Below are 21,686 nucleotides of genomic sequence, written 5' to 3'. Positions count from 1 at the left end.
CCCCCCCCCCCCCCTTTAATCTTTATTTAGAGATGGAGTCTTGCTAAGTTGCTTAGGGTCTCATTAAGTTGCTGAGGCTGGCTTTGAATTTACAATCCTCTTGCCTCAGTCTCCCGAGCTGCTGGAATTACAGGCATGCACCACCTGCCTGGCCCTTCCACATCTCTATCAAAGGTCACTGACCTCACTGGCTTCCCTGGATTTTTTTTTTTTATACCAATGTGACTGTGACCATATATCTTGTATCTGTGACCCTCCCAAATTAATTTTCCCTCTTCATTATTAGGCCTTCAGCTGCATACCTTCATTGCCTCGTGTCATTTATGACTTTTGTAGACAAATGTATGAGTTCTAATGTTCAATTTGGAAAATATGACCAGTGCTTATTGCAGGGTTACTGCACCCCTGAGTTCAATCCCATGGTTACTGCTTACTCTTGAAGACATTTTCTAATTGCTGGTGCTCTTTCTAAGCAATGCCTACCCTGGTCATTGAATTCACCTTGGGAGCCACTGCTCTCAATCAGTGATCTCACAGTAAGTGATGAGGAAAAGGCAGCTTCTTGCCTCAGCTGAGGCTCGGATCACCGTGGGAGGGGTGTGTTCAGGGACAACACCTGGGGAGTCTGACCTGAGGAGAATCCAATTCTGGTTTTGGAATTCATTTTAACACTGAAAGTCTGACTTCAAATGTATATACTAGGTACAAAATCTGATTTCCTTCCCAATTAAAGATGAAGGAAGTGGAGGAAAAAGAGGTGCATAGGCTATAAGTCACTTCCTTTGCTCCTGACGGTATAAAGTAAGTTTCCTGACGGTATAAAGTAAGTTTCCTGACGGTATAAAGTAAGTTGCTGAGGTTCTGAGGACTTAGGTGAGGGCCGAGAACAGGTAAATTCATGGGTTTCAGGGGCTCTGTTCTTGCTAGTGGTGCACATCTGAACTCACCTGCACCCACCTCCACTCTTTCCTCTCAGTGTTTCTGACTAGTTAAGAGTGGAACTAGGTAAACCAAACTGGCTCAAACAAAGCCTTTTAAAACTTTTCGCAAGTAACACAGAACAAGGCACTACCTCCAGGAAATGAACAGAGATGAAATTTTAGGCACCCAAGATGACCTCTGGGAGACAGATTTTAGAAACCTCAGTTTACAACCATCCTACTCTTAGCTGGGTCCTACCACTGCTGCTGTTTATCTCCTTGTCTTTAAGTGACAGGCAGCCAGGACGGTGGCCTGAGAGGCAGTCCCCTTACTTGCCTGTGAGGACAACAGTTGTAACACTCGTCAAGGCAGGACCATGCCTGGTTTGTACCTCGATGCAGACAGGCTGGCTATTTTCAAGTACACATTCTATGAGTAGAAACTTGCATCATCAAACTTGAGGACAGCAAGGAAGTTTCTTTTTTCTCCTTTGCAGTTTGACTTTTTGAAAGAGCTATGTATTCACATCTCTACTTCCCTTCATCCCATCTTCTCTTAAACCAAAGCTTCCACATTGTTATACAAGTGGTCAGCTCAGACCTCAACCTGCCTGAGCAGGGCCACTTGGCCCTTGCTCATCTGTGTAACACCTCCTTCACTTGTTTTCTAAGACAACACCTGCTCCTGGTTTTCTTCTGAACATTCTGTCTACTCTTTCCTGGGCTTGTTTACTGAGTCCTCATCTCCTTTATCTCTAAGCATGAGGGATATCAGTCCTCAAACCTCTTCTCTTCTCGATTTATTTCCTTAGTGGTTGCATCCTATTTTACTTCTCTAAATAAATCTTTTAGACACTGCTGATTCCCAAATTTATATTTCCAACCAAAGCCTCAACCCTGCTCTCAGCTCTTCATGTTTTTGCTAATGACCTTGGTATAATCTAGTGCTGATGACATACCCGACTTAGATGTCTAATAGACATCTCAAACGTGAAAATCCAGAGCAAACTCCTGGTCTTTCTCTAGTAGACTTCCTTGATCTTGGACTTCCTAGCCTCCAGAACTGGGAGAAATACACATCTGCTGTTTATAAGCACCCCTCACCCCCGAGTCCTTGATATTTTGTTACAGTAGCTCAAGCAGACTATGGCAGAGACAAAAAAAAAAAAAAAACAATTCAGGATTAGGAGTGTTGCAATGAAGTAAAAATTAGAAAAGGGGCCACGTGATAGGAAAAAACATCTCCTAATATAATAGGTTTTAACTGCTGGAGACTGCTTAGCTTATCAGCATGTAAGAAATGCAGAAATAAGTCCTTTCCAACAGGAATGTATCTTCAACAAAAGCCCTTATCACAAAACAAACCCAGGATTGACAGTCCCATGCAGGCCCCTTCCCCTGCAGACTTGCCTGTCTCCCCTGCCTTTGGTTATGTTCACCAGTTTTTCTATGCCCCCGGAGTCGGCCAGGGCTTTGGCATTCTCCATGTTTTTACTGGTGACCTCATGCAGAGCACAGCAGATGGCAGCCATGGTCTCATCGGACAGTATGCTGGGGCCGTTGCCACCTGGAAGCCGGTTGACCAAGTCTCGCATGGCATATTTACCTGCCAAAAATGCAAAAGATTAAGTTCTAAATTCAAAAGGTGCAAGGTTGTGTTATTGTTGAAAGATTTGGATAGTGTGCAGGCTCTTAAAAAAGAACCACTTTCAAAGAAGGCATGTAGAGGAAAGAAAAAAGCAACACCCACAGCAAAGAAGAAAAGCACAAATGTAATTGTAAAGGGAAGTTAACATTTACTGCAATGTCACTTGAAAAAATGATTGGTTATAAAACATTACTGTCAGTTGCTGAAAGAAAATATAAATCAATGCATAAAATTGGGTAGACTAACCAAGTTGCTTTAATTTAACTATTTTCAGTAAGAGTGAGTAATGAAGGAATTATGATAGTAAATTTTATTGTGGATTGAATTCTAACGCATCAAAAACACCTCAATTTCCCCTGGAAGCTTTTAAAAACTTCTCTTTGAACCTGGATCAAATAGAGCTGCCAAATAATACTTTTTATTAAGTCTTTCAGGTTCTTAACTTGTGAACTGGGCATAGTTACATACTTTTATCAAGCTGATGGTGTATATCAGCTGGCAATAACATTTTAGTCTCTTTAAAGGAAGACACAAATAAAAATTTCTTATAATTATACATATATTATCTCCTAGGAGTAATGTAATAATAAAAAGGTACTTGATAAGACAAGGCTAGGGGAATTTCATAGCTACTGAAGCAATTCTTTATAAACACTGAATTTTTCTTACTCCTCTCCAGAAGAGATTATCTCTAGCTTTTTCAATTTCAATTACCATCTGACAAACTGGAATAGATGCACTACAAACAAAAGAAATTAACTAAAGCTCAAGTAAATATTTTCTTAGTCCTTTTCCCCCATGCTAATAATTGAATGGATGCTAAATGGGATTTTCATCAAAGACCTATTTATAAACAGTGGTAAAGAAGACAGCCGTAGCTATAGACTGAGTAATTCCAGCACGTCAGAGGGAAGCTCTGGCTAATTCACAGCAGCATTGTTAAGAAGAGTGGAAAAACAATCATGACACTGGAAGGCCAGAAGATAAATGTGGGATCTGAGCACAGATGATAATTTAGCACTGGTGACTGTGAATGCTCACAAATGACCAAAAGGTGCAGGACATGTAATTTGTCATTTTGTTAAGGAGTAGCTTTAAATTGCACTCGAGGCTTATAGCTCATTCTTCCTGTGAGTGAGTGAACCTGATGTTTCCCCCAAAACCTGTAGCTTCAGACAGAGGGATGGGTCCAACTCAGTTTAGTGTGCAGTAACTTTTGTGGAGTGACAAAACTTTGAAAAATATGAATAAAAATATATGCTGTGTATAAAGTCCGTTGCTAGTGCTCTTGATGGACATGAGGAGAGAGTGAAGGGCTCAAAAAAGGTGATAGTCTGAGGAACAGAAGTGCTGGGTACAGAAGAGCAAAATACTGAATCTGGAGGGGACTCCAGATCTCATAGAAATGATTCATTTGAAGGAAACAAGAAAAAGTGGATCATGGAATCGTTCAAGAGGGTAGGCAACATGCTCTCACAAGAGATGAAATGTGAGTGAAAGTTGAAAATGGGTTACTAACAGAAAACAGGGGGAAAACTTTGAGAAGGCCAGGACTCTAAATTCCTTCTTCTCAGAGGACCATGCACTTGGTGGTACTGGCTTCTTGCCTGATGTAAGGCCTGGGTCTTCTCTCAGGTGCAGCAGAAGATAGGCACAGATGTATGTGCCAACCATTTATGTTTTAGTATTAGGAACTCCTAAATTATACATGTTTCTTATAAGAAATTTAAAGAATACAGAGGTAACAAAAACAATTTAAAAAATTGTTCTTCAAGTTTTCTCTCAAGCAAATGTGGAACTCAGAGGAACAGCACATCTAGAGTCAGGAACATGCTGGTCTAGGAACAGAGTATGGAGAGGGGACTGAATTGGGTGTGGTTGTGTTAAAAGCAGGTTGTCATGGGCAGTCCTGCTTGGCACTGTGTGAAGGGCTTCCCTTTAAGTCACCACATTTAAGTCTCACAGCAATTCTTTATTTTTAAATTTTTATTTGTTCTTTTTAGATATACATGACAATAGAGTGTTGACATATTATACATACATGGAGTAGAACGTATTCTAATTAAGACCCCATTCTTGTGGGTGTACATGATGTGGAGTTTCACTGGTGGTGTAGTCATATATGAACATAGGAAATTTATGTCCGATTTATTCTTTAAAGGTATATATTGTCTTTGTTCTCTCTTCCTCTCTCTGTCATGGCATGCATTCCAGTGTAAACTGAACATAGATTTACATGAATACACACACAATCTTGCTGTTCTCCACCCCTTCCCTGTTGTCAGCTATAGGGCTGGTACGGACTTGCCCATTTGTAGGGGGCTGCCCTTATACCCCCTCTCCTTTCTTCTTCACCTTGGGCCCTTGTTGGAACAGCAGGCATTGTCCACTCCTTTCAGAGATAGGCTGAGGAAGAATTCCTTTCATTTCCAATCTAGATGCAAGAATTGAGCCTGGGTGGGGTTATGGGACACTGGATTTCATGGTCGTGAGCAGCAGAGATCCAAGACTAAGCTCAGGTCTTTGGAGGGTCCCTGAGCTTTTCTTTAACCCATACTTTGCTTGGGAAGCGGCAATGCCCTGGAGACAAGCAAGCTACCTAGGGTACAAACGTTATGGAGGCACTCTTGTTGATTTTATGCATTTGCCAACCCTATCCTTGTATGAGTCCAAGGGTGAAGGCCTTCTAAAATTTTATGCCCTAGGGGCCTTGCTTTCCTTATCCTAGTTCTGATCCTGCCCTGGAGTGGAAATGGCCTTAGGACAGTGGTTCTGTCCTGAGAGGTTAAAAGCTACAAAAATGTTGATACAATTTCCTTTTTTAATTAAATTTTAAACATGATAGTGTTGGTGAATTAGCTGTTATCAGTGCTAGGAAAGGTAGAATCATAATTTTTTTTTTTTTTTTTTTTGTTGCTCAGGAAATGGACTTCTCTTGGGAAATAAGGCACACCAAATCCATTAAACAGTGTTATAAGGTACAACTGAAATTGCTGGCTTTTCTGGAAATTTACCTTCTTCGATCAATGTTTAATTACTGTGCCTGCCTCCTCCTAAAAAAGAATGGTCACAAATCAGGGTATCCAAAATGCCAAGAGACTGGGGACTAGGGCTCAGTTGTAATAACTTCAAATAGCACTTATTTATAAATTGAAAGAAGAGTTTTGCAAATATTGTAGTTGCTCTCCTTTGCAGCTTACCTTATCACCAGAACATACCTATGAGCTCCTTGTTGCGAACGTCTAGTGCCATATTCCTCAAGGCAGTTGCCACAGATGAGACAACTCTATCGTTATCCATTCTCAGAAGTTCCACAAGGATGGGGAGCCCTTTTTCTTTTCGGACAGCTGCCCGGATGTATGCTGCAAACTAGTGAGCAAAACAAGGTAATACATAATATAAAAATGGAGACCCACTCTCACATCACTGTCATCAAAAAAGATGTATTCAAAAGATGAACTAATAGATTAAATGTTTTCTTTCAGATTAGAGATTAAATCTGTGGTGCCAGTAAAGAAAAAAAACATAGTTTGGGAGAAAAAGATAGGCTGTGATGACTGATTTAAAAAGAAATCCCAAAGCCTGAAAATCTCAAACCACCATCTGCCAGATATTTTTGTGCAGAACAGAGAAGGCAGTGATTACTTTCTATCTCAGATACATAAACATGATTAAGGAAGGACTGCATGTTTTCTTTGCAGTTTGGCCTCATGCCAGGTCCAGAGGCTATAAATAGGATGGCAGAGACAGTAATCTGTCAACACACGTTAAAGGAGAGCCTGTCTCCATCAGGTCATTTATTTTTCCGTATTCCTTGTGACAATATTTAGATTTCAGTAACCTATCAGAGATTGCTTAGAAAAATCCCTTGTCTCAGAAGAAAGGGAATTCTCCAGAAATGACCAGCGTCATAATTCATATATACAGGCAAAGAGTATGTATATTTGTGTGCAAAATGCATTCTCATTCAAGATTAGTTAGCTGCTGCTTTTTTAAAAAAACCCGCAGTCAAGGAATTCTTTTGTTACTACAAGGCAACTCAGTACAATGAGTAAAATTTGTGAGCCACATGAATTGGAAATGAATATTAAGTCATCAGTGAGGCAAGCAAAATAAAAAAAAGTAACATTTGAAAATGAATCTTTAATATTGTTTTGAGCTTTGAGCTTTAATTGACACTTTTACCAATGCAAATCATCCTTTAAAATCAGGATAATTGAAAGATGTTGCTTATGAAACATCTAAGAGTTTCCTGCTGTGGCCAAGATATGAGAACAAAGATCTACCAGACCTTTGTATTATTTTGAACATTAAAATATGTGATTGACACCCAGCCTCTTGAATACCAACAGAATAGATTATCTTAACAGTACAAATAAGAGGAAGAAATGCCTTTCAAAGATCTCATTGATATTCTTCATATGAAATGATACTCTTAGTTTCTAAATCAAATGAATTCTACAGGGGGGAAAGAGAGCACAGGACTTGCTATAGGCTAAAGCACTCAGGCAGTTTTATCAACTTTTTCTGAAACCTGCAAAGCCAACTCCTTCTGTCTCACTTGGAGACCACCCACCCATCCAGGTACTAGTAGTCATCCCTGCTCCCTGAACACCTTCTGACTTGATGATGTCTGTGGCCATGATTATCTTGTTGTCTTAATGAGGGTCCAATATTTTGACTACCTCTGATACTATGAAATCACTTAAATACCATGTTTGTATTTAAAATGAGCTTGTCACCTGACTTTTATTCACTGAATAATACCAGAAATTAAACTCTAAAAAACTCAAGTCACTTGCATTTTAATTACTGTCATTTTTTATTAGCATCAAATGATCCTTTGATCACAGAAACTAGAAGTGAATACTGGTCTCCAGTATGGATATTTCCAAATACTTATGTGCCAGAAATGGTCCTTTGTGCTCCACGTGTATTATCTCACGTAATCCTCACAACCACCTTATTAGGTAAGTATTAATATTACTGTTTATAGATGAGGAAACTGAGGACAAGAGACCTTAGGCAGCAACTCATAACAGAGGCTAGGATTCAGAACCAGTGTTCAACACTAAGTCATTAACACTCTAATTAGGAGCAACAATTAAATATCCACATTGGCTGAGTTCGAATTAGACCATAAATATTTGTGTATATTCAGTATAACAGTCATCTGTGTCTGTCAATGTGTTTTACTATCATGGATAATCCACTAGCTAAAAGAGTTTCATTTTGGGTGGTGATGGTGATAAAGTAGTAAAAATAAGCATTATAATAATTCTATTAAAATACACTTGTCAGGAAGTTTTTAGATGACATTTAGAAAGTTTCATGAACTTGCTTATGATGGTTAACAATAGGAAACCACCTTCAATTTTCATAAAGTCATGCATGCATAAGGAGACATGGAAACTCTAGATCTGTATGCTCTGTAAGTATCTGAGAGACGAGCCACAGTATCAGAGAGTCTCTCTGGACCAAGCTCATCATTTCTCACTGGGATGCCATACTGACTCCCAAAGGGAATCCCAACCTCTCTACTTTTCTCTTTCTTGAGTCAACCTTCTGACTTGTGTGGTACAACAGTGTCCACATCAGCTTAAACATTTTCAGGGCCCTTTTTGTCTGTAGGTCAGATTCCAGCTCCTGAATCTGGACCTTCAGACCTGATGTGGTATTGGGCTGCCACATGTCCCATTCCACGTTCTATTCCCTTTGCCTCAGGGACTAGACTTCAATATCACCCATGCTGTCCTCTACTCCCTTCAGGCCTTTTCCCCATTTTCTCCTTTATCTGCATCACTCCTCCTTCTATACTCCCAATCTCAGATTCTATGGCTTTAATTCTTTTTTTCACTATAGATTTTTTAATTTGTTCTTATTAGTTATACACGACAGCAGAATGCATTTCAGTTCATTGTACACAAATGGAACACAGCTTTTCATTTCTCTGGTAGCATACGTTGTAGACACCATATGTGCTATCAAACATGTACCTAGGGTAATGATGTCTGTCTCATTCCAACATCTTTCCTACCCCCATGTCCTCTCCCTTCTCCTCCTTCCCCTTTACCCAATCAAAGTCCCTTCATTCTTCCCACCCACACCACCCTGCCCCCATTATGGATCAGCATCCACTTATCAGGGAGAACATTAGGCCTTGCATTTTTGGAGATTGGCTTACTTCACTTAGCATGATATTCTCCAACTCCATCCATTTACCTGCAAATGCCATAATTTTATTCTCTTTTAAGGCTGGATAATAGTTTGTTATATAAATATCTCACAGTTTCTTTATCCATTCACCTATTGAAGGGCATCTAGGTTGATTCCACAGTTTAGCTATTGTGAATTGAGCTGCTATAAACATTGATGCGGCTGCATCACTATAGTACACAGATTTTAAGTCCTTTGGGTATAAACTGAGGAGTGGGATAGCTGGGTTGAATGGTGGTTCCATTCCAAGTTTTTAAAGGAATCTCCATATTGCTTTCTAGAATGGTTGCACCAATTTGCAGTGCATTGCTTTAATTTTACTTATCCTTAAAGATCCACTATGGGCAGCATTGTCCCTCAGGAAGCCACCTCTACCTCCTTGCTTGCCTCTTTTTCTCACTCTCCCTTCTCTCCTAGGCTGCACTGAATGCCCTCTTGCAAGATCCCACAGCACAGATCCTGTGGACTTTACCTGTTATTGACAGCTATGTTTTTCTGAAGGCAAACCTTCAAATTCTTGAGAGATGGTCATATTCATCTTTGGATCCCCAGAGCAACTGCTTGTCTTCTTTCTTTCTTCTCTCCCTTTCACAGACAAACTCTAAACAAGCAGGTCTATTTCACCACGATGGCTGATCTGACCATGAGAACAGAAACAAGTGTGGAAAAGTGGAAGACATCCTACCTTCCAGTTGCCAGCAGAGAGGTTCTGAAGAGATCCAGCAGAGCCTTCCAAGGTGGCTGGGTTGGAACTTTCTGCCAGAAGAGTCAGATATGGTTTTACCACTGATGGATGCCATAGCATCTCAACTCCTTTGGGGGACTTCGACAGTCCTGGGATAGGACCAACTCCATCCCACTGGAAGACAAGCAGTACATGTTAAGTGAAGCAAAATGGACATGATCTCCCAAACCTGAAAACATGCATCCTTGCTAAACTGAGCTTTACTATGTAGCATTTGTTCAGTCCCTTGCTAAATATGGATTTCTCACTCTCAAGAAAAAGAATAAAAACAGTACAAAACAAAATAACAACAAAAAAACCTCAAACAACAACAACAACAACAAAACTTTGGAATTTCATATCAAATAAAATGCTAACTTGATCCTCTTGTGGAGTTCTCTTTTTCTTTTTCTTCTTTTTCCCCCAGCAGCTTGGCTCAGAGTCTTTGCTGGGAGACTCTTTCCCTAGTAGGTCATCCAACTCATTCAGTCCGAGCAGCCGCGCCTGAGGGACCTCCAGCTCCAGCCGATAGGACAAGTTCCTCAGGGTGCACACGCAGTTCTCCACTGTCTGAAATCCAGTGGGGCGGATAATTAAAAACAGCACACAAAACGCTTCTGTACTGAAGGCTACTGATAGGAAATAAATGGAAAATATGAAAGAACTTTTCTATTTATGGAAACCTGAAACACTCCAGAGAAAGAATTATGATTTAGGGTTCCACGGGGATATCCAGATGGCCAGGTGCAGAGCCCCTGAGGGTGGCTCTCAGCTCAGAGTTGTACTGAGGGTACAACTGAGGGCTGGAATTTATGCTGATTCACATGTATAAGGCCCTGGCTTGTGTTTCTGTGTTGGCTCCCGCAGTGCCAGACCAGTCAAGATGCCAGATCCTCATCTATCACCACTGCAAATCCTCAATGTGACAGCAGGTGTTACCTACTGCCTGCCTGGGGACCATCCCTGCCTGCTTGTCCCATCTCCCTCTGCCTCAACCTTCCACCTCCCCCTCTCTCTGGGGAACATTCAGTGATTTCTTTATGTTGGCATTTTGCCTTCTGTACATGGTCTTTTGTCCCTTAAAGTCTGTTGGGTGGCCAACTGTCACTTTAACTCAAGAGTGTCTAAAGTCAAGTTCCACATCTGTCTACCTAGCAAGCTTCCCTTGCAACCTGCTTACCCTTTCAATTTCAACTGCAGATCTTTTGGTCCAATAGGCTCAAATAAACACCTGACTGTCACCTTGAACTTCTCCCCCACCTTCTCCTTGAACCTACCAGTCATCGTATTTCTTTTCTTTTTCAGATTCATCTCTTCTCACCAAGACCTACCAATGACCACTCCTAGTCCAGGCTATCCTGACACCATGTAGGTGAAGCACCTTTGAATTCCTGACACTTTTAGTTCTGCCTTCCTGTTTCTTCCCACCTTCCTTACTTAGGCCCTGGAGCAGATCCTGGTTGGTTGTCACAGATGACAAATGACAAGCAGAATGCCCTAAACTTGGGCAGGGATGGAGAAACAGAAGGGGAAGGGGAGGGTCTGGGAAGATGGACCAGCAGGACGGGGAAGGAAGAGAATATGAAGTGGTGCACCAAAAATGGGTGCTGGGGTGAGGGTATGACTGTAGTGGGGCAAGGAGGGCAGGAGGATGGGGGATCATAGTGCCTCGACTAGGAACTTTTGCTCAGTAGATGCTCAGGTACAGGTGGATCTGCTTTGAACAGCAGGGCATATAGAATTGGAAGAAAAAGTAGCAGGGACCATCCGCTGGAGAGTGAACGTAGGAGAACCAGAGAGTAGGCCAGGACCTGTGCTATGTCCCTTACTATACAGGGTCACTCTGGTCATTGTTCTAGGGCTATTTTCTTACGTTGTTGAGTCCTTTTCCCTGTCAACTTGTAATTTTTAGACAGACTCAATCTTTAATGTAGAGACTAACTTCAGGAGGAGTAGTGATAATGGGCTCATGCTAGGAAGAATGAATTCAGAATTTCAGAAAGAATCCATGGCATGCAAATAGTGGCACTAAGTAACTGTTGTCACCTGCCACTGTGCCCTCATGTGGCTAGGCAGATACTGACCTTGCTGTCGTAATCAGATGTGTTCACGCACGTATGGATCACATACAACAAGGAGTCCACCAGCCCCTCACAGGATCGCATTTGCTTCCGTGCTTCCTCTCCGGCAGAGCTGAGGTTCCTAAGTGGGTGGAGACGTGGGAGCTGCTGAGAGGAACAACTTACTCATTAGGCACAAAGCCTTACCTTAATCATCAGAGAGAATGGACCATAGCAGCCATAAGGAGACATTCTGGAGCTTGTATTTTAATATCCCCAAAGCTCGACAATGGCTGTTTCACCATTATCCAAACAAATAGGGGGAAACACCAGCATATGAACTTTAACTATTGCTCTCATGACAGGTCACTTTCTTACCCCTAACATCATAACAAGGGGACTATCTTCCATATATGTAAAAAGAGGAAAATAAAAATAACTATCTCAAAGAACCATTGTGAGGAAAAAATGAATTGCTACATGTAGAGTGATTAGAAAAGTACCTCACCCATACAAGGGTTAATTGATCCATATTACAGTGGTACTTAGTTTTAGACCTGCTCTCCCCTCCTAAGCCCGTAGGCTCTTGCAATTCCCATGCCTACTATACTGTTTTTGCATACACTAGGTAGTCGTTAAATGTTTACTGAATCAACAGAGGAAATACATAATTTCTTGTACAAAAATGTCAAGTTAAAAATGGATATTTTCTTATGTTAAAACTTTTCTCATCTTTTCAATTATAAAAAATGCTGAAAATTATTTTGGATCTCATCCATATTGAAATTGTTTTCATATTGATTTGCCTTCCAAAATTGATACCAAGCCAAGTGCAGTGGCACATGCCTGTATCCCAGCTACTTGGGAGGCTCAGGCAAGATCACAGTTAACCTCATCAACTTAGTGAGACCCTGCCTCAAAATAAAATAAAAAGGGCTGGGGATGTAGCTCAGTGGTAGAGTGCTTGCCTAGCATGTATGAGGCCCTGGACTCAATTCCTAGCACTATGCACACACAAAAATATTGATAGCAAATTACAAGAATCTATTTTATGTCCCATTAATAAAGGCTTAGGCTAACTTTGAACTTAGATAAATTAAGAATTTAAACAAAACTTGGATGAGAAAAGGGGTATTTAGAATGCCTTTTCCTTTCATCTTTGTTTTCCCAGGGCCAGAATGACAATGTCATCTGTGGTCCTTCTTCTGCTCTGACCTTGCATCACCTCTTTGAGGCACTTAACAGCTGACTCTTCCCCTCCTTTAAGGTCTTCTGGGACCCTTCTGGTTTATCTCTATCTTACTGCCTTCCCCTCTAGGTGTCTTCTGCCCATGGTTCCCTCCCAGGCTCTACTCTGGTCCCTTTCCTAACTCATTATCTTTGTACCCTCCTTCTTGCTTTCTTCTGCTCTGTGACTTTAATACAATCTATGACCCAGGGCCACCTTTGGCCCTGACCTATCTAAAACTCCCAACTCACGTATCTAACTGTTTTTTTTTTTTTTTAATATTATCACAGGGATAGCTAATTCAACTTTCAAAATGGACATGGGCTAAACTCCCAACTGCTCACCCCTCCAACCTTTCTTTTCTCCTCCCCTCATCTGAACAGCACTTCCATGTTTCCAGTAGATCCAGACAAGGTCTAGGTATTATCCTTCTTTCTTCCCATTTCCTCATCCCTTATATTTAATCCATTAGCATGTCTTGTCAGCTCTCAACAAAATAACCTCATTCTGGCTACCTCTCTTTAGCCCCTGGTTCCGGTCACTCTTATCATTTGCTGAACCACTGCAACAGTCTCACCTTCCTCTCTTCACCTCTGCTTATGCTCAGTCTTCCTCATCGTAGCCAGAACCAGTTATATCACCTCCTGTGTGAACATCCTCTCATGGCTTCTCATGGTACTTAGAATAAAATACAAAATTCTTCCTCTAATACAAAATTTGACATGATCTGGAACAAGTCCGTCCTTTGCTCACCAAGCAACCACTGTAAGCTCCTTCCTGCCCCAGAGCCTTTATATTAATCCCTTTTTTGGCCTATAACACTTGTCTTCCTAACTCCTAATTACTCAAATGAGTAACTCCCATGGTATTTCAGATGTAGGCTTAAATTTCACCTCATGACCATCAAAATAACATCCCATAACCCTTTAATCACCCTCTTTTTTTTTTTTTTTTATAATGCCTACTGATGGTTTCTTATTGTCTGCCTTCCTCAGTAGACCATGGTTCCATCAGGGCAGGGGCCTAGACTGTCTTTTCACATAGATAACATTGTCCAAGTGTTTGCAGCCCTGAACCATGTGGGAGCCCAACGGTGTGCCCTGCCTGGGGCTGGCTGAGAAGAATCAAACCTCCCCAGATTCAAGTGCTAGAAGGATTAGGTGCTGCTCCCTCTGGTGACTAGTAGGTCAGGTGACTCACCTGGGATCCTCCCCCAAGTCTCTCCCCACCTGCCCCAAAGGGGCTGATAGCCACCTGTCCCAATGCTGAAGGCTATGGAGCAGCAGCACAGGCCCTCCTCAAGCTGTTTGAATGGTTTGAATGTTGAGCAGCGTTTGCTGAGGGTTCACTCTCTGACACTTCCTTCAGGATTCTGAGATGGATATGTCACCTCTATTCTAAAGATGTAGAAATTGAGTGGGAAGTCAAGCTGCCTGAGGCCAGAGGCCATTCTCCCTGTCACAACCTGCCACTCTGCTCAAGACTTCTGTCTCAAGTTCCTGGGGGTACTGTTAGGCCGAGAAAAGGGCTGAATGTGATCTGATGGGTATTAATGGCAAATGATGAGTCTCACTACATACAATTAAAAGAGGCTTATTGATTTTAAATGCTAAAGGTAAAGACTTAAACAAATAGTATATGGGCTTATTTCAATTATTTATAAAATTCAAAATCAACGATTGTTCAAAAGTTACACAAATCTTTACCCCAATTAAAAGCAAAAGGCTTTATCATATTTTGCATTTAAACAAAAACAAGGCTGCAAACACACCAGCAATCGGAACATGATAACTAGAAAAATGCTATGAAAGTGAAAAACACTAGAATTTTGGTAGTAAGCTCAGACTGAAAGGGCCTTTCTGAATAATTCATAGAAGAGTCATTTGTAAGACAACTTCTTTAAGTCCACAAGTCTGTGAGCATAATGTTTTTCTTACGGAATAAGAAAGTCCAGTGGCCTCAACCATGAAACAAAACTGGAATTTAGATATTAGCAAAGTCCTCCTACAATCGATTTACCTAGGGCACACATAATTTAATCACAGAATTAATTGGAAGGAAGAAATAAAGACTTTACCTCAGGCAACCTGTCGTGTTACGCAGAACTAGTGAAGTCTGAAATTTAATTTTATGATCATCATCAAAAGAAGAGTTATTCCACCCAGAATGTGGAACGATCACAGTGTTTGTTAAGGTTGAGAGGGCATCTCTGATGATTGTCATCTTGACGGCATCACATGAGGATAAATTCCAAAGAACTCCTAAAATGAATTTTCAAAAATCAAACCATTAGAGATTCTGCAGCTTTAGGAATAAAATAAACATATTAGCCCTAATTGATAGGAATTCAGTCTGTCCCAAACCTAATTTATAGCCCATATCTGCAGCCAGCCTGGGGATGGACCTCTAATAAGTGTTGAGTGAACACACATGAGTTTCTGGCAGTATCTTTTAATGCACCTGTGGTTTTTGTAAAACTGTTCTTCATTGCAATGCCCTTACATTCAGCAGCTATGTGACTTGGAAAAAATTCCTTTTTCTTGGAAGACTGAAGACTGGCATGTTTCTCATCATCAGTCTTCATCTTTTTTATTTTACTTTTGCTACCAGGAAACTCAAGCTTTATAAATATACTGCTTGCAGTAACCTTACTAGCAAGGAGAGTTGTTACATTTGTTTCATCTTCCTTATTTAGATAAAGTTTAAACATTTTTATCTCCTCTTTGAGAGATTTATTACTATGTGTTTTAGGAGCACAAGTAACTGTCATTCCTTTTTAGAGAGGTGAAACTACCAGTAAATAAAAATCATCCATATTGTAATCCATACCAAGATTTCCAGGACAAGAGAACTTAAATGTAGTGTTATTTAAATTGCTAAGCACATCAGAGGGTCTTCATTTCTGCGTCAACTGTGAGGTGGGTTAAATTATTGTTATAGCACATTTTTGAATAATTATGCTTATAGGAATTAGAGCAAGTCTGAAATGACATCTTTCTTAATGACATTTTCACACTGATGTTTTTTCCTGAGGGAAGGAGGTGGAGGAGAGATGTTGAAGCTGGTGTTCTGTGCACGAAAGTCTCTCAGAGTTCCGTATTCCTGATATACACTTGGCAAGCTGCTTGTAAGTCTTCACAGTGCTTTCAGAACTATCAACACTAAAACACTCGGGGCCCTGTGCAGAGGAAGGAGCAGGCAAAATCTGCTATATCCACGGAAGCGTGTCAGGTTTGTGACTGATCTAGAGTGTTGGGCAATAGACAAGACCAAAAACTGCTGCTCCGGCGTATCATGACCCACGCAGCCAGCCAGGAAACTGCCTGCTCAGCCTTCTCTGGAAGTGTTGTATAGGAGGAGGCTATGAGAGAGTAGATAGGAGCTTTTTCCTCTGTGAAAGAAGGAGAGGTGGAAGCAAAGGGCTAGAACTGAACCCTGATTATACAGTGAGAGGACCATCCCTTCCCTTGCTTGCCCCAGGCTGTGGAGGTAATTGTCAATAACAGTGGCTGATATATGTGCTCTGTCCTGGGCCCTGGATTCTGCTCTGCACCTGTGCTCACTCTTCTCTTCTTTTACTTGGTTTTGACTTCTGTATCTCATTAATTTGGTTTCCCTTGTCTCCTCTCACCCTGAAAGGTTTTCTCCTATCCTATCATAACCAGGGTCAGGACATCAGTCTCTATAGTTAGGACCACCCTGGTTCTTCCTTCAAGATGGGTGGGGATGGGATGTGAGTGGGGTGGGGTCAGGAGATTTAGAAGGGAGAAAAGAAAAGTGGGGAGAGGACTAGCAGGGTAGCCATAAATCTGGCTTTAATATTTTCTGCTAAAGAGGCCAAGTGTACTCAACTCAGGGTACCAATGGGGACTATAAGAAGGCGTGAGCCAGCCACAGTGACAGCATGTGGCCCACACCATCGATGGGGAAAGTGTCATTTCCCAACATTTCCTGCTGACAATTTTATAACATGTGGTTTCTAATGCCATTGATGCAATTCTTTTTCTATCAAAGCCTTTCAAATTCCTCCCTTCACAAAATTCAACTCATAGAAGCCAGCTTCGTTTTCCAATAAGTTATGTTCTGCTTCACAGAATAAATGCATTCCAGTCAAGTTAACTGCAAGGCAAGGTTTATGGAAAGTAAAGCCCATAATATTAGAGGCTATAAGGATGTAGTTGCCCCTCATTATCCAGGGGAAATTGGTTCCAGGCCCCCTGCAGATATCAAAATGTACAGATGCTACAGTCCCTTAGATAAAATGGAAAGTACAGAATTTCTATATAATCTGTGCCCTCTCCCATATACTTTAAGTCACTTCTAGATGCCTTACAATACCCAATACAATGCAAATGCTATGCTAAGAGTTGTTATATTTTCTATTTGCATTTTTTATTGCTTTATTTGAATTTTTATTGGTTTTTATATATTGGTTTCCTAAATATTTTTGATCCATAGTTTGTTGCCTCTCTGGATGCAGAATCTGCAGATACAGAGGGCCAATTATGTATCGCTACAAAAAAATTAAACAGCCTATGTCACAAACCTAGGTGACATTATAACTAAGAAGAGCAGTGGTCTGTCTTTGTGTTGGATTCTGGGGTCCATGCTGAGAAATTCTCTGACCACTGGCAGGAAAATTTGTTTTTATTGTTTCTATCTTCATTCCTGACTACTTTTAAGAACTTCTTCTGCAAGAGGATATTTCCCACATTTGAGAATTCCTTTGATTTTCTGTGTTGGGACTAGTTTGTTTTGCTGCTTCTTCTTTCCAGGAGTTCAGAATGATTAGTACAGTTATATGTCATTCTACACAGTTTACTATTAGCCATTGTGTAAACTTGATATTAGTCACAGAATAAACATTCATAAATCAATATAAATAAAAGTGGCACCATTTACTATTGCTTTATTCTGTGTTAGGCCCTGTGATTTACATATAATACCTTAGATTCAAGATGCTCCAAATGAATTAACTTTCCTGTTTGATTGTTTTGTAGGACTGAAATTCTACATGTTAATTTTTTATAAGGATGATGAGCACTTATATTTCTAAACTTAATTTAAATTAAAATTTCATTAGGCGAGTATAATAAGGATCTACCTGGTTATCAGTTCCTCCTTTATGTTCTATTATACATATGCAGGACACATAGAAGGTGCTCAAAAATATCTGTTGATGTATTCACTTTACATTCTGTCAGACTTAGCTCACAGGTATTATATTATCTCCCCTTTGTACCTTTTCTTAAAAATGAGTTTTCAGGAGTGTCTTTAAGGTCTGTAACTCCAGGGAGAGGGTCAAAACAATGTCTGGATCTTTAATGGATAGTTGGCATAGTTGTACTTGCCTTTCCCACTGAGACCACCATCTCAGCTATGGGGATAGGAGAATCCCATAGCTGCTTCATCTCCCAGAATCAGAGCTAAGGCTTATTACAACATGCCAGAATCCCCATTCCCCAAACAGCAGAAGAGAAAGAAACAGTGTTGTTTAAAAACATGAAACCCTTGCTAATTGATTAGGCTTATCATCTGGTCAACTAGATGACTTATTGATCATAAAACACGTCTGCCACTGAAATACAGGTTTTCATTTCTGCAATTAAAAAAAAAAAAAAAAAACAACCAAAGAAAAAAGTTGAAAGTTATTCCTGACCAGAAAAATGGAAATATTCCATTTTTGCTAAGTACTTGGCATTCAAAGGACCCACATAAAAGCAGTTTCGTCATCCTGTGTCATGCGTCATATTATCCTCTAACCTTGCACTTTATACGTAATACAGAATGATGACATATGGTGTTGTTTTAACTAGCTATTTCTTACATCAAAGAAACTGAATACATTGCTCCCCTCCCCCACTTTCTATTTCTAAAATAAGGTTATGAAAATCCAAAGCAACAAGTTCTGATCAGCAAATACTGGGCATGAAATGTTCAATTAAACATAAAAATCTTAGATATGAGATGATTATTTGGCTTTGCAACTCAAAGTAAGAAGCACCAGTCTTAAGACCAGTTAATAATACCTGTGTGTGCACCACCTCACTAAAATAGTAATGAAACAATGTCCTCTCCATTTAGTTTGTCTAGGGGTTCATTTAATGGGTCAGGAAGAATCTTGCTAGGGCCATAAGTAATGAATAGAAAATATGCCAACTCTCAAATGTAGCAAGATTTATGAGAAAATGGAGAGCTGTGGGATTAGCATTCTCCATCAACATGATAAACCTCTGGCTCTGATATCCTAATGCAAAATTTGCTTCAAAAATATTAAGTGGCACACTTGATTACTTCTAGTTACTGAAGAAAAAGTTAAAAATAAACTATAGTTTGGTTTAGAAGACTTGAGGTTTTATTTATTTCAAAGCAATTAGCTATTTGTTGTGAGGACTAAGAAAATATATATATATATATATATATATATATATATATATACGCACACACACACACACACACACACAAACTAATTTAGAAAACATTAGGAATTTCATGCATATTATTGTAGAAAACACTGCTTACTCTCTATCACAAGAAAAAGCACACATAATTACGAGTAACCAATAAGCACAATGAAGTTCTGCCACAAGAGATGAAAGTTCATTTTTCCCACAAAGAATGAATAAAGTAATTAAAATACCATTTCACATAAATCCTACGCTGCAGAATTTTGAAAGAGCTCATGTTTAAAACTAGCTTTATTGCTATTCTAATGGCCAACTGATAATTATATAGTCAAATTAGAAGCTGGCTTTACTGATTAATTAAAATAATAGCAACTATTTGAAAAGTGCATTTCTTAAAGGACATTAAAAACCAATCAAACAAAATTTGTAAAGTGTGATTTCTCTGATAGTATAAATACACAATAGCTGACATACTTGTTTTCTTTCTGATATAAAAGACAATCTTAAACCATTCATTTATATATAGCATTTGATTTATGCCCCATTTCCTAATTAAAAAACAAATGTTTGTAGACATTGCAAAAAAAAAAAAAAAAAAAAAATCCAAGAGTATCAGTGTGTTCAAATATCACTAGAAACATCCTTTCATGAGTCAGCTCAGCTGCAATCTGTCTATTCTTGATGTCTTCATTTCAGTCATGCTCCTTCACAAGATGCTTACAAGGTAAGTAAAACTACCTGTTTTATTTTTATTTTTTTAAACTGCTATGACCAAAAGACCTGATAAGAACAATTAGAAGAGGAAAACTTTATTTGGGGGCTCACAGTTTCAGAGGTCTCAGTCCACAGATGGTCAAATTCATTCCTTGGGGCTTGAGGTGAGGTAGAACATCATGGCAGAAGAGTGTGGTAGAGGACAGTGGCTCAGGTCATGATCAGGAAGCAGAGAGAGTTCTGCTCAACAAGGACAAAATATAAACCCCAAAGGCATGCCTCCAGGGATATGCCTTCTCCAGCCATAACCTACCTGCCTTCAGTTACTACCCAGTTAGATTACTATCAGGGGATGAGTTTACTGATTGTGTTAAGGGTATCATAATCCAATCATTTCACCTCCCAAACCTCTTGCATTATCTCACGTGAGCTTCTGGGGGACACCTTATATTTGAACCACAACACTAACCCAGCCTTAGGGGTATGAAGAATATTTTTTTAAAATATTTATTTTTTATTTTATTTTTTTTTAGGTGGACACAATATCTTTATTTTATATTTATGTGGTGCTGAGAATCAAACCCAGTGCCTCATGCATGCTAGGCGAGCGTGCTACCACGTGAGCCACATCCCCAGCCCAGGGGTACGAAGAATATTAAAAGAGATAACAGATAGGAAGGACCTGGCCCCACCATCCTAGGATAATGTCAGCCACAACGACAATGCTCCAGTTCTGCCTGGTATGGATGCTGATCCTCTCCTAGCAACTTGGCATCCATGGGTTTGTGGAACATGCTGGTGTTATACATACCCAAGATTAGAAGCAATCTTAAAAAATAGGGGTAGAAATATTAATATCACAAAATTAGTAGTATCAGGGCTTCAGAATACATTTGAGGATCAGGGTGTATGGGCATCTAGTAAACCCACACTGTTTTCTTTTTTTTTTCTTAATTTTTTTTTAGCTGTAGATGGACACAATATCTATCTATCTATCTATCTATCTATCTATCTATCTATCTATCTATCTATATGTAGTGCTGAGGCTCGAACCTAGTGCCTCACGCATGTGAGGCAAGCGCTCTAATACTGAGCCACAACCTCAGCCCAAACCCACACTGTTAATAACAAGATAGGAAGCTGGGCTTCTGCTCTAAGGGCCCTTGTCTGCTCCTAGCATGGGCCTCCACTATTTCCTAGACAATCTTTGGCAATCACAGGATCTAGCAAAAATGCATCCCTTATTTCTTCTCTTTGTAGCTGCCCCTGAAGTTCTCCCCTTATATCAGGTGGAGACTTTATAAACCTTTGTAACTTGTGACTTTTTTTTGGTGGGGGAAGAATAATGTCAATATGTTATGATACCTATATCCTGTTACAACATAGCTACCTGCTTCCCTGTGTAGCCTTAAATCTACACACCTTATATCTTTTAGATTTATGTTACCTCTAACAAGGCACCATACAGATTGAGCATCTGTAATCTAAAAATATGAAGTGTTCTAAAATTCAATTTCAGATTATGGATGCTCAGCCAGTAAAGTCTATGAAAATATTCAAAATCTTGAAAAACTCTGAAATCTGAAGTACTTTCCACCCCAAGCATTTTAGATAAGGAATATTTGACTTGTATAGATCTGTGCCATCCAATATGGCAACCATCAGCCACATGTGTCTATTGAGCACATGAATTATACAAATTGAGTTGTATAAAATACACATATGAAGATGCAACATGTTTTACATTAAAAAGTATCTTGTTACTAATT

General features: G+C 39.9%; 1 protein-coding gene across 12 annotated transcripts in view; it reads right to left on the bottom strand.

Annotated features, from left to right (window-relative positions):
- The window catches only part of Pkp4 (plakophilin 4), a 244,665-nt gene that overhangs the window by 7,867 nt on the left and 215,112 nt on the right, over positions 1-21,686 (bottom strand). For all 12 annotated transcript variants that reach the window (XM_015479203.2, XM_015479208.2, XM_015479207.2 and 9 more), the window contains 6 exons: positions 14,874-15,057; positions 11,593-11,710; positions 9,887-10,078; positions 9,470-9,643; positions 5,787-5,937; positions 2,331-2,526 (listed from right to left, as the gene is read on the bottom strand). In XM_015479203.2, coding sequence (XP_015334689.1) covers positions 2,331-2,526; positions 5,787-5,937; positions 9,470-9,643; positions 9,887-10,078; positions 11,593-11,710; positions 14,874-15,057 — 1,015 coding nt within the window. The remainder of the gene's footprint in view (positions 1-2,330; positions 2,527-5,786; positions 5,938-9,469; positions 9,644-9,886; positions 10,079-11,592; positions 11,711-14,873; positions 15,058-21,686) is intronic.

The sequence above is a fragment of the Marmota marmota genome, unplaced genomic scaffold, assembly GCF_001458135.2.
Source record: "Marmota marmota marmota unplaced genomic scaffold, marMar, whole genome shotgun sequence".
Classification (NCBI taxonomy): domain Eukaryota; kingdom Metazoa; phylum Chordata; class Mammalia; order Rodentia; family Sciuridae; genus Marmota; species Marmota marmota.
This window is presented reverse-complemented; position numbering and strand designations above follow the sequence as displayed.